Source organism: Caretta caretta, chromosome 8 (genome assembly GCF_965140235.1).
Source record: "Caretta caretta isolate rCarCar2 chromosome 8, rCarCar1.hap1, whole genome shotgun sequence".
In the NCBI taxonomy this organism is placed as follows: Eukaryota; Metazoa; Chordata; order Testudines; family Cheloniidae; genus Caretta; species Caretta caretta.
The window spans coordinates 8,580,025-8,595,408 of record NC_134213.1 but is presented as its reverse complement, the minus strand read 5'-3'; the positions used below and the strand labels follow the sequence as shown (position 1 = coordinate 8,595,408).

Below are 15,384 nucleotides of genomic sequence, written 5' to 3'. Positions count from 1 at the left end.
GAGCCCTAACCATGATCCTATTTGCCACCATACTGTGTTTGCACTGTCCTGGAGCGGTAGGAGTTGAGCAAGAATTTTCCTGCAATTGCTCCTCCTAGTAGCCAGGAGCAGCTGTGGCATTGGGCACCATATCTGAAAGCAGACTTCCTTCTGTACCTGCAATGTTTCTCCTGTTGGTGCCCAGGCAGCAAAGCGAAATCAGCTTCTCTGGAATGGAAAGGAGTGAGAAAGTGGGTAGGGAAAGTTGCCCAATCCAGAAGGAATAGGACCTGGGTTGTAGGGAACTGGATAGGAGCTGAAGGTGGGGAGACAGGAGCCGGGGGTTGGATAGGTGCAATGGGAGTTGGTATCCTTGTGTTCCAAGCCTGTCCCCAGTAGAGCATGGTCTCCTCCAGAACCCAGAAGTCTTGTCTCTAATCTTGTTCCATCAGGAAATATTTGTGAAACCCACTGGCAAAGTGTCTCTCATTCTCTTCTAGTGTCTGGTTCTCAGAACATAACAGCCTGCTACTGGTACCAGATAGTCCATTAGTCAGTGCACAGGATAGAGCATGCTCTGGGGATGAATCAAGGTTTTATAGTGAATTATGCTGTTTTCTGTAGTACCCCTGCCTCATTTGTTTACAGAAATTGGAAGATACATAGTGAATGAGGCAGGATTACAGGTAGAGAAAGGATCACCTCATGATTAAGGAAGATGAGTCCCTTTCTGAAGAACTAGATTCTATTCCTGTCTCTACAATGGAGTTCCTACGTGATGATGGGCAAGTCACTTAAACCAGACTTTTCACAGGTGGCCACTGAATGTCTGATGTTCATTTTCTGGATGCCCAGTATGGTACAGCTGGTACCAAATTTGCAGATGTGCCAAGTACTCACAGTTGTGTGCTGAATAGGTATTTTACCTTTAAAAATGCTGAGCACTCTGAAAAATCAGGACCTAGGCATCTCAAGCTGAGCACCCAACATGACTGAACACTGACAATTTTGGCTTTAATCTCTGTGCCTCAGGTCCACAGCTGTAAAATGGGAATAACTAATATCACCCGGTTTCACCAGGGTGGTGTGAAGATAAATGGATTAATACCTGTGAAGCGCCTAGATACTACAGTGAACACATTAGGAAATTAATTTGTATTCAGCACAAGGTTTGGGTGGGATCTGTTTAGTAAAACCTGGGGCCACGCACTGAAGGATGATTAAAAAAAGATATTAAAAATTGAACTACCCCTTCACAGATTGTTGTGCGATGGTTCTCGGGGTACTCAGGAGGATTCACTGTGAATCACCCCTGCTTCCAGCAAGGAGGAATCTGTGTGGTTGCTGGATGTCAGCTACCTGACACCACCAGCATTTCAGCCACTCAAGCTCTCTCCTCTGGACAATGTCTGTCCTAACTTCATCTTGCAGGTTAACAATAAGTGCACTCCAATCCCTTTTGAATTGCATCCCTGTGATATACAGCCCCTGACACTGGCTACTCAGAAATTTCAGATCTTCTGCATCCAAAGGTGCAAGTGTACTGTACCCAGTTTTACCTTAAACCACACAGCAATTGTGAGCACGTAAGTAAACCTACTGTAGTTTTATTATAAGAGTGAATAAAGATATAACTAGAAATGAAATAAAATGAATGGAAATAAAAGCTTTCAATACAAAATCATAGGATACAACCCTGGGTCTACACTTATCAATAGTTACCTTTCCTATATAATAAAGTAGGTTTTCCCCCAAAAGTTTAGTCTTTTGCAGAGCTAGCTGGTGTCACAAGAACCAAGACCCAAATGTTCATAAAAGCACCCAGGTTCCCCTAGACATTGCCTTAGTGAAAGGACCTAGAGTGCTTCTCTTCCTCCTGTGTTATACTGCAAATAGCCTTTTGTTTCTTCTCACAGCCAGGTTTAAGTTCAATCTGTAATGTTCCTTTTTCACCTCCAAGAGGTTTCAATTGTTTGGTTGTGCCTCTGATGGTTTTTCATGGATAGTTTTGGGAGGGAGCAATGCTAGTCAATGCTAGCCTTGCATTACCTGACCTGCTGATTAGGGAGGAGTGACAACTCCCTCCTGCTTGAGTGGGCCATCACTGTGGTACTTCACCTCATGATGATTAATTTCTATTCCAAGTCCATAAAGCATACTTTGAATATAAAAAAGTGTTCCTTAAATATTACCCATACACGCATATCACCAGGATATTGAGTCTTGACAAGTTATGAGCTTTCTGTAGATAACTCATATAATATCCCTTATGAATAAATACCCTCCAAGATACATGTTCGGTGTAATGAGTTTGTCGGGTTTGAGGTTTGTTTACAAAGAAGAGGGGACCCTCTGCCAAGGGGATGTTTCTGTCTAAATAGGAGAACCACTGCAAATTATCAAGTGAAACAGGCAAAGAATGCATCATAGAACTGTTTGTCAATGTATTTTGATAATTGTAAATTAGTTTTACTGAGTTTCTTAAAGTACTAGTAACTGTACCGTGATGTATATTTTGTAAAAATACTGTAAATAACAAGATCTCACTACAATGAGCCCTATTAAATCCTTTTTAGTGCTAATAAGTAAGGCTAAGATTTTGTCTCATATTTTTAGTAAAAGCCACGGACAGATCCCAGCAAAAAAAGAAAAATCCACAGAAGCTGTGACCCGTCCGTGACTTTTACTAAAAATATCCATGACAAAATGGGGATCTGCGAGCCCCCACACCATCTGAAGTGGGGCAGTGGCTCAGGGGCTATGAGCCGCCTGAAGCGGGGCAGCTGTGGGGTACCCCTTCCTCCAGCAGCTCTGGAGGTCCCTCCCACTACCTGTGGGGGCTGGGAGCTGCGGGGTGCCCTTGCCACCACTATATCCCAGGGACCTCACCGCCCCTGGCGGCCGGGAGCTCAGGGGTTCCCCTGATACCCGCGGAAGCCAGGAACTCAGGGGGCAGCAAGAGGCGGCGAGGGTACTCCACAGCTCCCTGCCTCCATGGGTGGCAGGGGACTCTGCAGCTCCTGACCATCGCAGGCTGAAGCCACGGAGCCATGTAACTTCCACCGACCTCCGTGACAAAATCGTAGCCTTACTTATAATTATCTATTTCCTGAGCCTTTTAAGTTGATGAGTGGAAGTTTACTGATAAGCCCAGTAAGCAGAATGTAGGCCCTTGCTAGTTAAGGGGTAGTTGTTGTTGTTGCATGCTATCGGGATTGACTGCTCTATTTTAGTTGTCTTCCTCCCCGCTAATCTTTAAGAAATAATAAAATGAGTAGAACAAAAGATTGAAGAGAGCCCCCATCTGCTGCTGCCTCTCCAGTAACTGGACTCTTTAGGTGCTGGAAGTTTTTCCAGGATTTTGGGGACTTATTTTGTTTGTTGAGTTAAGGAAAATAAAAGTAGGTTGAAGAATCATTGTCTAGTAAAGATAAATAGAATGAAGTAAAGGGCTGTTCATTTATGTTGTGGCATATTCTTAACCTCTTCCTTGGCAACAAATATTGTTAGGGAGGGGGCTTCTTCGACACTGTCCTATTAAATTCCCTTAGTATGTGGCTCCCTTGAAAGGGAATGAATGCATCCACCCTTCATTGCTTTTCAGTGACTATTTATTTGAAAACTAAAAGGGGGGATGGGACTCGAAAGGGGGCCCTAAACTACTTGCAAACCCTCTCTGGGGAGGTTTCACAGCTGTTTCCCCTGCCTGTCTCTGCAATGCATTAAGAGCATTCTCCATTAGGGAGACTATACTGGCACAGACTATACTGGCCATAGCAAACCTGTAGTTTAGATGTAGCCTACGCTGATGCAAAGGGTTTTTCTGTTTGTGTAGTAACACCACTTGCCTGAGCAATGGTAGCTGCATTAACAGAAGTATTCTTTCATTGACATATCTGTCTCTGCACTCGGGGTTAGGTTAAATCTAAATCTTCCCATAACTCTTCTTTTTAAAACACTCTGTTGTTCCTGTTCTGTGGGCCTTCCTGTACTTACGGTTTAGATGGTGGGCTTCTTGAAGCAGAAACTGCTATATTTTTGTGTTGTAAAAGAGCAGAGAGTACTATTGGCACTTGACAAATAGCTAATAATGATATTGCATGGGATGGCTCCATGCACATTTTGAGAAATGGTATATAAATTCTCTGGTAAACTACTTGACTTGATTTACGCAGTGTGCCATGGAAAATTTTGCAGTACTTTGAAACTTCTGCATAATCTTCAAGTAACTTCAGAAAGTATCTTTTTAATTAAAATCAGTTCAGTATTTTTGTAGCTTGTTTTGGAAATAAAATAAGCTCGTATTGTTTTGAGTTTATGCTAACAAAAAATGATTTTGTGCACCTTAATGGGGATGGGGTTGGGGGAAGCTAGATAAACCTAGGACAGTGGTTCTCAATTTATTTACCATTGTGGGCCACATCCAATAATTTCTGTATGGCCCTGAGGATGTCACGTGGGCTGTAGCTCTGTGCTGATTGGGCCGCAGGTTGAGAACCACTGGACTACGATGTATTGTGGGATTTTGAAACCAAAGAGGATGTGCTTCTCTTTCTTTCCTCCTTGGGGAAGGAGCGGTGAGGGGGGCACTAGCAGTTTAGCATTTTCTTGAGGAGCGAGTGTTTCTTGACACAGCTGATCTACAGTTCCCTTCCCTAAATACACACCAATGGATGTAATAAAAATGGATAAGTACCTTAGTCATGTTTGTGTTAAAATTAATAAGCAGCGAAGTAGTTAAGTGTTGGGTTTGTTTATTTATTTTTTAATTTTCATTGAAAGATTTCAGTGTTAACACCTGTTGAGATGGATGAAAGAACTCCTGCATCACTTTAAATTATCTTTTCATATTTAGGCAGGCAATATGTAATGGTTCAGATTTGAAAAGGTACTTTTGCAAACATAAATGAATTAAACAAAACAAAAGCTTAACCCTTCCCTGGCATGGTGGATACTGTGGCCATTCGTAAATTGCAGAAAAAACAGGGTTCTGGTAACTTTTGTGTATTAATGTTTCTCTTCCCATTTCACTTAATAGTTACTATGAGAAACTGTTGTTGCTCATAATTCTTGAAAATACATTATGAATAAGTGCAAACATCTTCGTTATTCTAAATAGTATCAGCCAGTTCAGAAAATTGCATAACATAATGCTGTTTGAAATGTAGGCCTGTCCTTTTCTTTGAACCACTTAATACTTTAATACTTAATAAAGTAGACTGCTTATCAGTGGATTCAGGATTTTTAACATAATAAAAAATAACACAAAAAAATGGAAGCAGGTAAAAGGCAGGGATGTTGGTGTCAGCACAACTGTATGTGCTGAGCAGTAGTTAAACCTAAGAGAACAAGACGACAACTCTTGAGTTGTCTTGTTTAAACATATTCCTATTTATACAAGCCAAAATACTGAGGAACTTTCTAATCCTGCATTCTGTAACAAGAGAGTTTCACTGCATTCTAGCAAGACCCTGGCTGTAGCAGGCTTTCTGGGTTTGATTGGAGGGTTTGCATGTGGTGCGAGGATTCATGAACATTGGTTCATCTTTGTGAACCCACCCATCCTCAGGATGATGTCTTCCCAATTCTTTTACGTTGTGCCTGCAGGTCATCTTAGGCCTGGTCTAAACACACAATTTTCACCAATTTAACTAAATATGATGATCCAGTTTAGTTAGCAAATTAAGTTAAATCAGTATCAGAAATTCAAAAACAGATTTTCAAAGCATCCACACAAGGGGTTTGCACCGATTTTATTAAATTGAGTTGCATACAATTGGTGCAATTTTTGTATGGAGACTGGGCCACCTTCTGCTATTGTTAGAAGTTGCAGTAGCCTGTGTTCTTTTAGGCCGGACTGTCTGTCTCTCTTCCCCTCCCCCCGGTGAAGTTTGTGACATGACAGAAAAAGTGTTGCCTCAGACTGAAGAGTTGGATAGTACATGTAGTTAACATGACATACTCTCCATATAGAAGTAGTTCTTTAAAAGAAGAATCTCTATCTAGAGTAAAGGTAATATGTTTGTTAAATAGAATAATATAGCAAAGTGGTATTTTTCTGTTCATTTCAACAGGAATGCCCAAAGAAAAGTACGATCCACCTGATCCACGGAGGATGTACACAATTATGTCCTCAGAGGAAGCAGCCAATGGAAAGAAGTCAAATTGGGCAGAGTTGGAAATAAGTGGTAAGAAATGGAGGAATACTGGTTATGTGGTGAAATGAGGATTTGATTTAAAATTTGAATACTCCTACTAGCCATCAGATAAACTTTTATCTGATAGATATTCCCTCACAAGTAAGCAGGGTTGGGCTACATAGGCTTGGTATTTGAATAGGAAATCTAAGGAACACTAAGGAGTTACAGGAAGTTGTGGTGTTTATTAATTAGGATGCATTCTTCCTTCTAGTAAACTGATGCCCAACATGGTACTGGGAAATGCTGTGCAGCAGTAGATCTCTACAAATAGGAGATAAAACTAAGGTTGTGACCGCTTTGGGTCATTAAAGATTCCTGGGCACTTTACATACATGTTAAAAGTGTTTCAATCTGGTGCCTTGACCAAAATTGGGCAATTGCGTTCTACCTGCTTGAATTTTAGGTTAGCTAAATTACGTTGTTTCCTCTCCTAAACTGTTTTATGATAGTGCTGTTTGACAGGTCACAGCTGCTGCATTTGAATGGCTGATAAGGTATTCCTGTACATACTTAATATTTCCAGTTAAAGGACTTGATCCTGCATCCCTTACTTGAAGTCAGTTGGAGTACATAGGAATGACTTAAGTGTTTGAGGGCCTGATTCAGGAAAGCACTTTAGCATGTGATTAAGTGTTTTCCTGACTAGGGGCGCTCTCCTCAATTAGGGCCTGAGTAAGTGTTGTCAGGTCAGACTCTGCCACCAAAATGATAGTACCTTTTTACTGCATATAGTTGCATTTGTAAAGCACTTCAGGATCTCTTGGAATGAAAAATGCTATACAGATGTAAAATTATTGTGCTGGAGTGAGTCATAACAGCGTAGTTAATGTTGATGTAGAAGGTTAAGTTAACAGGAGCTTTTAAACCTTTGTTTTATGAAAAGTTACAATAATGGCAGAAAACAAAACAAAATGTAAACTTTGAGTTCTGTTTGAATTTTTCATGCTGGTTTGATACAGCAGATTCAAAAATTACTAGCACCCCCCTTTTTAAATTTTTTCACTGGATTGTTTTATCTTTTTCAGACCCTTTTGCAAGAAATAGAAAACTCTAGCATCTGTGTTTTGGTCTACATGTTTCTCTGTATGTGCAGATTAATCCAATATCAGTTATTGTTTGTCTCTCAGTTGATCACTTTTTCTCCATAACTGAAAAGAAATGTGCTGAGATGTACTTGCCATCTTTAGCAGTAATAATATAACAGGCCCCATAAGTAAAATCTTCCTCATGTGCGACTATGATTACACAACAGTTTTTCCACTAGAGATCAGTCTACGGTACACTACAAACGTTTGTAGTCTAGAATAAACTATTTAGCAGTATCCAGATTAGTCTTTACAAAGGTGTTAACTCAGAGTTAATTGACAATCAGTCAATTCAAGGTTTTATGTATAAATAGATATAGATGCACATAAAATATACTTGTAGACAAGCCCTGTGTGTGACACTATCCCACCAATCCCTTGTAGCCGAAGGGAAAATTCTGAGTTGACCAAGGGGAGACCATGAGTTGAAATCTCATCTGTACTGGCTGCGGTTTATATTCCATGCACTGTTCTATACTGTCAGTTGAATTTACCTGGAAATCAGTATTGAAAGTTTAAAATATGTGTTAAAAAAATTCAGTGTGTTTTCCTTGTAACTTGTCTGTCTTTATGTACCTCCATGTAGCCAGGATTTTTATTCCTAGCAGGAAAAATGTTCAAATTAAGCTGAATAACTTGACCCTTCTTTCCCTCCACTCACCCAATGCCAGTGGTGAAAATTCTGGACACACTTAAATAAAATAAAGAAATAAAAGTTAAAGGAGGGAAAAATACCATTTTATCTCAGTTCATCTTTTCGTAGGAGGAAGAGAGTTTAAAAAAAAAAAAAAAAAAGGTAATGAGCAAATACATTTGGAGTATAATTATTTAAATGGAAAGAGTGTTTAACATTGGCTCATAGATGACTAAATAGACTATAAAAAGTCTGTTAAATGCTAATGAGCCTATTTTGCCTCTGAGGAAATGATGTTCTGATTTTCCTGCAGTTCTCTTGATGCAGTCTAGATGGTCTTTCTGATTGAAGGGTGGGAAGTCAGCCTTGCACGAGAAATGTCTCTAATGATGTCCCTTATGATACTTCAAGTTCCTGCCATATGGAGGGGTAGATTGCTTGACTTTTTAAAATGAATCAACATTAATATCCTCCATTTTACAGAAAATAGGTGTGCTTCTTGAGCCCATGGCCATAGCCAGTACAGCTTTTAATAGAGTGCAGTTTGGGGACACGTGTTCTAAAGTTACTGTTATAGTTACAACAGGAATAGCACTGTTGAACACCAGAAGAAGCTGCTTGCTCTTCTTTGTTGAACTAATGGCATGAAAGAAAGCCTTTTTATTTAGAAGATGGTGTGTGAATAAGGGCAGACCGCAGAGAACCCTCTTCCCCTTCAAAGCAAGAGCACTAAAACTTAAAAGGTCAATTAAAAAGTGCAGTGTTTCACTTGAAAAACACATGTAAAATACTCAATGCATGATCAGTTCATAAATCTGTAAATTGCTTTATGTAGCACTTTCAGAAAGGAAGAGGATGTCCAAGGCTTAAAGCATGGGCCCAAAAATGTCGAAAGATCACAGGCAAGAAAATTTAAAGGAAAATGTATTTGTGCCATCAAAATGTCATGCAATTAGAGGGGAGTACCTTCTATGTAATCTTTCATTTTTAACCATATTGCAGAAAACTCTAAACACTGTTCAAATAAGATGTCATAAAATACTCATTTAATGCTAAAATCAGATGTTTGAAATGTCCAAAGTTATTTTTATTTTACTCCTGTGTTTCTCTTACAGGGAAAGTAAGAAGCTTAAGTTCATCTTTATGGTCACTGACCCATTTGACAGCTTTGCATCTCAGTGACAATTCCTTATCCCGTATTCCTTCAGACATTGCCAAGCTTCACAATCTGGTATATCTGGACCTGTCCTCTAATAAAATCCGTAGTTTACCAGCAGAACTCGGAAACATGGTGTCACTCAGGTATGGAAATTGAATTTCATGTTCATCTGAGACCCCAGCGGAAATCAGTTTCAGGTTTTGGCATGATTCTGTTCTGTAGCTAACCTAAGCCAATATAAACAGTTTTTCTTAATGGTTGGAGTTGTAACTACAGCCCTAGCACTCTTATCTTTGCCCTGATCCCCAGTTGCTCCATGCAGGAGTGCACAGTGAGCTCCTACAGAGCTGAGCATGGTGGCATGCACCTTGCATGGCATTGCTAAATCAGGTTCGTTCTCTCTCACACACCAAACCCCCTCTCCCCAAATCCTTATGCAGGGGTCCTGCTCTTGAAGAATTGTTGACATCCACAGAGTTGGTGCATGAATTGCCCCTTAATTCATGGCAAGAGGAAAAAAGGGGCCCTAGGCACTATAGTAATACAAATATTACATAATAATAATAAGAGCAGACTAAACATTTCTAAATAAAGGTAATCAAAGAAAGTTAGTGGCTGTTTTCTTCATCTTAAATTACTACTCTAAGAATTTAATTTTATGACCATAGTTTTATAACACCCAAAAGATTTGCATAGCAACAGATATCTTGGGGGGGGGGGGGCGTTCTCCTTTAGCTAGCCAGGTGGATTTTTATGCTTTCAGGTTGAAAGGTATAGAAGAGTCACAAGGCTAGGGATAGAATAAGTTAATTAACAAATTCTTTTTGGAAGTAAAACATATTAATGTTATAGCTAGTTGGATTTAACTGGGGCCACAGTATTTAATTTTGTTAATGGAGTCCTCTTCTTCGATGGTGGTGGGGAAGGGCAAGTATTATGGGCAGATTTCTCTTGCCCTTAAAGGGTAATATTGCCAATGTATAAACAACCTCTGTGAAGTACTGTATGTGGGATTATCGTACAGTACCAGTGTTTGACTCCCAGACTTTCAAAGTACAGTTGCGTTTTTAACTGTTTTGAAGTCAACCACAGTTAATTTTGTTAAATCTAAAAACCCGAAAATATTGAGACTTCATATAAACTTTATTTAAAAAAGAACTTGACGGCCACCATAGCTTTTATATTACACCTGCATTGGGATGATAGGCTAGGTTGCACCTTGAGATACTAATAATTGTATTTTCCTCATCTTTGGAAAAATTCCACCCTATTGAAAAAATTAAACTAGTTGATTAAAATTGAAAGTAAGCTATCAATAAATTCTAGAGTAGTTAAGCTCTTAAAGGGCATAGCTTGTCTAAGATCCAAAGTCATTGAAACAAATTTTGTATGCATGTGACAGGGCAACACAATGGGAGACAGTGAACCAGCTGATGGAGAATGATCAAGTTGCCAATCTTTGGAGAGAGGGAAAAAAAACTATCACAAATTTTTCTCCAACACAACTGGGGAAAGATTTCAGGGAGCTTAAATTCTTTTGATTTGTTTGGAAGGACTAGTTTGACTTGCTATGATCCTCTGTGCTGCTTAAAGGGAGCTCTTTGACACCAAAGAGCATTAACCAAGATGAGATTAAACTAGACAACTATCCTTATTCACTGTGAACTAGGGAAAAAAACCTCAGTGATTGCTTCAGCTATGCTACTCTCCAAATTTAACATTTTTCTTCAACAATTTATGAAAACTGTACTTTATTTGTTAGTGGAATTGTAATCTATACCTAGAGTGAATCCCGGTGAGCACCTTGAACCAAGAGCTCACCCATCCCTTAAGAGTTCTGCAAAGTTCTCAAAAGCTCTTAGACGAAAAGATACCTTCATAAAGAAAAATGTATTAGTTGTCCTTTAGGGTCATGTAGAATATTATTCCCAACCATGTAGTAGTCCAGTGGTTTTCAACCTGTGGTCTGTGAATTCCTGGAGGTCTGCAGATTATGTCAAAGGTGTCCCTGAAAGGTGACTATGAAAATGAAGTTTCAGACTCCAGAAAAGGCATTCAGTTTTTTCTGATCAATCAAAACTATGTGAATACCTCTCCCTACAGATGAAAACCTGGAATTGTTGTCGTTATCATAGAAGCCCTCAGTTTAGCGTCCTTTCTCCCGCTGTGTCAAATGTCGTGCTGAGCCGAGCATGTGCAACATTTATAGTTGAATTCTGTTCAGTCAGTTTTCAGTCTACGGATTCTATAGTAGGGGTCCACAGACTACAGAATTTCCAAAGGGGTCTGCACCTCCATTTGAAATATTTTAGGGGTCTTCAAATGAAAAAGGCTGACAAACACTGTGGTAGTCAAATAAAGCTTGAATGACTTAGTCTGGTGGTGGGAAGTTGGTAGGGTTTTTGTTTCTAAATCTCTTTCTCTCTCCCTCCCCCTCCCCACCCCCCAAGCAGTATATGTTACTGCCTGGAAATCTAGGAATGGAGTAGGTGGACCCATGGTTTTTTCCTCCTAAAATGTCTACTTTTATCTATGCTCTTTTTAAATCTTGCAAGGAATGGCTAGGGAATTCTAATCTGGCAGAATCAGATGGGTAACTCTTATGTAAGGCTTATGCAGTCTTATGTAATGATTGTGACTGTATCACAGATTTTAACTTTATACCTAAATTGGACCATTTTAGGGCTGGTCTACAATGAAAAATTATTGGCATAGCTATATCTCTAAGGGGTATGAAAAATTTACATCCCTGAGAAACGTAGTTAAGATGACTTGACCCCCGATGTAGACAGCGCTAGGCTGATAAGTGAACAAAAGACGTCTTCTAACTACTGCCCCTCAGGGAGATGTATTATCCATAGTGATGGGAGAACCCCTCTCGTTGCTGTAGTAAGTGTTTACGCTGAAGCACTGCAGCACTAAGCTGTAGCATTTTAAGTGTAGACATAGGAGTAAGCAAAAGGCATGTTATCAAATTCAATTTCTCTTCCCCTGTTGGTTGGGCTGTTGGGACCTGCCAACTTCTATTTCTCCCAAGTAAGAAGGCATACACAGTATCTCAACAGTAACGTTGTAAAAATAAACAATAGAATATTACTTTTTATAGGCCAGAAGCACAGTTAATTTAATGGATTTTTTTATGTGCCTGATAGCCTTCACATAATATATCAACGGATATCTAACTTCTGTTGACAAAGCAGTGAATTATTTTGAAAAACAAAAGTTAATTGGAAAATTATAGTTTGCTGTGATGTGTTAAAAGAGAGAAAGAGGGTTAGCAGCATGCTAACATGGTAATATAATAGCCATAATCGTACTGGAACCTTTTTTTTGTTCTTGGTTTTATTTTAATGGCTATAATCTTATTTTCTTAATTTTCCTTTAAACTTAACTCAGCCATTTATGGTCCAGCTTGTCACAACTGTAATTGCTTAATTTCTTATAATTCCTTAATATTTTAATTATCACTAACCTTTAAAAAAATTATGACCATGTAGGTGGACTCTCCACCCCCACTATCTTCTGCTCGGTACTTAAGACTTAAATGAGCTTTTTTTAGTGTGTACAGCAAGATGTCCCTAATCCTTGCTGACTGTTTAGTCTTCCAATTTTTCCAAGTAGTGGCGTGCTAGTTTCTTTCTTATAGTGAAACTGTTTCAGCAATAAACAGTTGATCACAAATACTGTTTTACTTCCCACTTCATATTATTCTGATTTTTGCCCACAGGGAACTCCATTTAAATAACAACCTGTTACGGGTTCTACCATTTGAGCTGGGAAAACTATTTCAGTTACAGACATTAGGTCTGAAAGGTATGACTTTTTTACCTACGTTTTATGTTTTGAACTCATTCTTGAGCCACAGCTGTTTTAAGCTACAAATTTTATGAAATGTTACCAAATAGCAGCTGTTGGTTTAGGAATTTATTCTTCTCTTTTATAAATATATTGAGATTTAATGAATCTGGCCCAAAAAAAGAATGAAAAGTCAAGTTCATTTTCTGGTTGCCTACATGGAAGTTAGATATAGCTTTTGATTAAATCTGGCCTAATTGAACTTACACTGCAGTTATGGAACTCTTTCTACTCCAAAAGGGGGATCAACTGGATACCTTTTTTAGGATTTTGTACTGCTCGTGATCACCATAGTATCTGACTGCAAATAGCAATTTAAAATTGATTTTCAAAATTTTGGGGCCAATACTGTAAGTGTTTGGCATGTAGATCTACTGACTTCAGTGGGAGTTGTGTGAATGAAAGGCTTGCAAGATCAGGCTCTTTCTACTGAGTATGATGCTTATAAACTGCATTAAATCTCAAAAGTCTAATATTTATTATGATTGGACAATTTTACTGTCCTCTATTTGTGTGAACTTTTAGCATTTGACTAAGTAGAGTAGCCCCCTTAATTAATCAGGCCAGATTTTCTGAGATTTGGCAGAAAGATACCATATTCTAGAGGTAGATGTCCAGCAGGAAATCCTTTTGGCCTAGGGGAGGCCACTCTCTTATGAAATAAAACTGGTGGAGATTGCTCCTGCATCAGACCTACTCCCACCACCATTATAAGTGTGTTTGGAGAGGGGCAGGATGTGACAGAGCAAAACTTCACCATGACAGACCCTACACTAGTGGAGGACTATTAGATCCAGTGATGAAAATTAGAGCTGCCCTTCTAGAACTCAGTTACAGAAGAGAAAGTAAGTGTTTGCAGGAATGGAAAATTGAAATAGTTCTCACTGTTCTGCAGTCATATATCCAAGACTTTAAATACCCCCCCCCCCACACACACACACACATACTCACACGCATCATTTTTCTGGTTTAATTTTACCTTTTGTAAACCTGTTTGCAGGAAATCCACTTACACAGGATTTACTGAACCTCTACCAGGAACCGGATGGAACACGAAGGCTCCTAAATTATTTGCTTGATAATTTGGCAGGTACTGCAAAAAGAAGTAAGTGATCATTCCTGAAATATTTATTTATGCCATTTAAAATAAATACGACTACTTTACTTTGTGTATGTTTTTTTTTTTTTTAAATGTTCTAATAGTTTCAACAGAACAACCACCTCCAAGATCTTGGATTATGTTGCGGGAACCAGACCGAACAAGACCAACAGGTAGCATTGCAATGACTCTTTATAGATTTTTTTTTCCCCTCCCCCCATCTAAAATCACTTCACCATTACCATCTGCTGAAGTATTTCTTTTTGATACTTAAACTAAAACATCTCCTACTCACTGATGGTAGCCAGCGAAGGCATTCCTACATCAAAGAGCACATTTGTCTGAGGAATTAGCCACTTTTTACTTTTTTCTTAGCTACCTTTATCTTTAATTGGATGACTCACAACTAGAGTTGAACTAGTTATTCAAGTATTTTAAAAGTAGCTGATCAATTGTAAAATATTAATTGAATGATTGTTGAAGAATCCAGGAACAGCAGAAAAGTTCCCCCTGATTTTCAACAAATGTAGAATAAAAAAAATATCCTGGACAATCAGAGAATATTTATATTTAAAACTTGTAGCCCCAAAGAAAATCTGCGGAATTGCGCTTTACTAGTTAGCTTAATTCTCAGTATAAACTGCCTTTGTCTGCTATTCACCATTTATATCAGCAACATATGGAGGTTTTTTTAGTAACCTGTTAACAATGAGTGCTGTATGCCCAGACAAAAGGAGTGGCTGGTTATTTTAGAGAGAACATGTGATGCATTTTTCTGTAGGGTCAGCTGTTAAGCTATATATTTGAGTTAAAGCACTTGAAGTGGAAAAATGAAGAATGTAATTGTGTTTTTTAGTAAAATGTATCAGTAATTTAAATTATTGTTCTGCAGCCTTGTTTTCTGTCATGTGTTACAACGTACTTTGTGATAAATATGCCACCCGACAGTTATATGGCTATTGTCCATCATGGGCACTGAACTGGGAGTACAGAAAAAAAGCCATTATGCAGGAAATCTTGAATTGCAATGCTGACATCATAAGTCTTCAGGTAAATGATAAATTCATTTTTTCTTTTGTGTTCGCTTGTATTGACTCTTGTACATTACATTCATTAAAGTAAACTTTATTGTAAAGCAATATGTTGTAATTTAGAACACTTATTCATTGCTTGACATCAAAAGAATGCTTTTCAACCTACACAGTTGGAACACTAACCAGCAGCTGCTGATCAGAGAAATGTGTTGAAGTGTGTGTATATATAATCTGACGCATGTTCAAATAAAAGGCATGAGATAAATCATATCTGGGGATTACAGAAATTTATTTATATCTCTTGCCTTAAAATAGCAGTATGGCTGTCTTATGCGTACG

The 15,384-nt window shown here is 38.7% G+C and overlaps 1 protein-coding gene across 5 annotated transcripts in view; it reads left to right on the top strand.

The window, feature by feature from the left end:
- CNOT6 (CCR4-NOT transcription complex subunit 6) overlaps nucleotides 1–15,384 on the top strand; it is a 53,115-nt gene that overhangs the window by 24,788 nt on the left and 12,943 nt on the right. For all 5 annotated transcript variants that reach the window (XM_048862441.2, XM_048862437.2, XM_048862438.2 and 2 more), the window contains 6 exons: nucleotides 6,054–6,167; nucleotides 9,014–9,200; nucleotides 12,785–12,870; nucleotides 13,913–14,017; nucleotides 14,116–14,184; nucleotides 14,904–15,061. In XM_048862441.2, coding sequence (XP_048718398.1) covers nucleotides 6,056–6,167; nucleotides 9,014–9,200; nucleotides 12,785–12,870; nucleotides 13,913–14,017; nucleotides 14,116–14,184; nucleotides 14,904–15,061 — 717 coding nt within the window. In that variant the 5' untranslated portion in view covers nucleotides 6,054–6,055. The remainder of the gene's footprint in view (nucleotides 1–6,053; nucleotides 6,168–9,013; nucleotides 9,201–12,784; nucleotides 12,871–13,912; nucleotides 14,018–14,115; nucleotides 14,185–14,903; nucleotides 15,062–15,384) is intronic.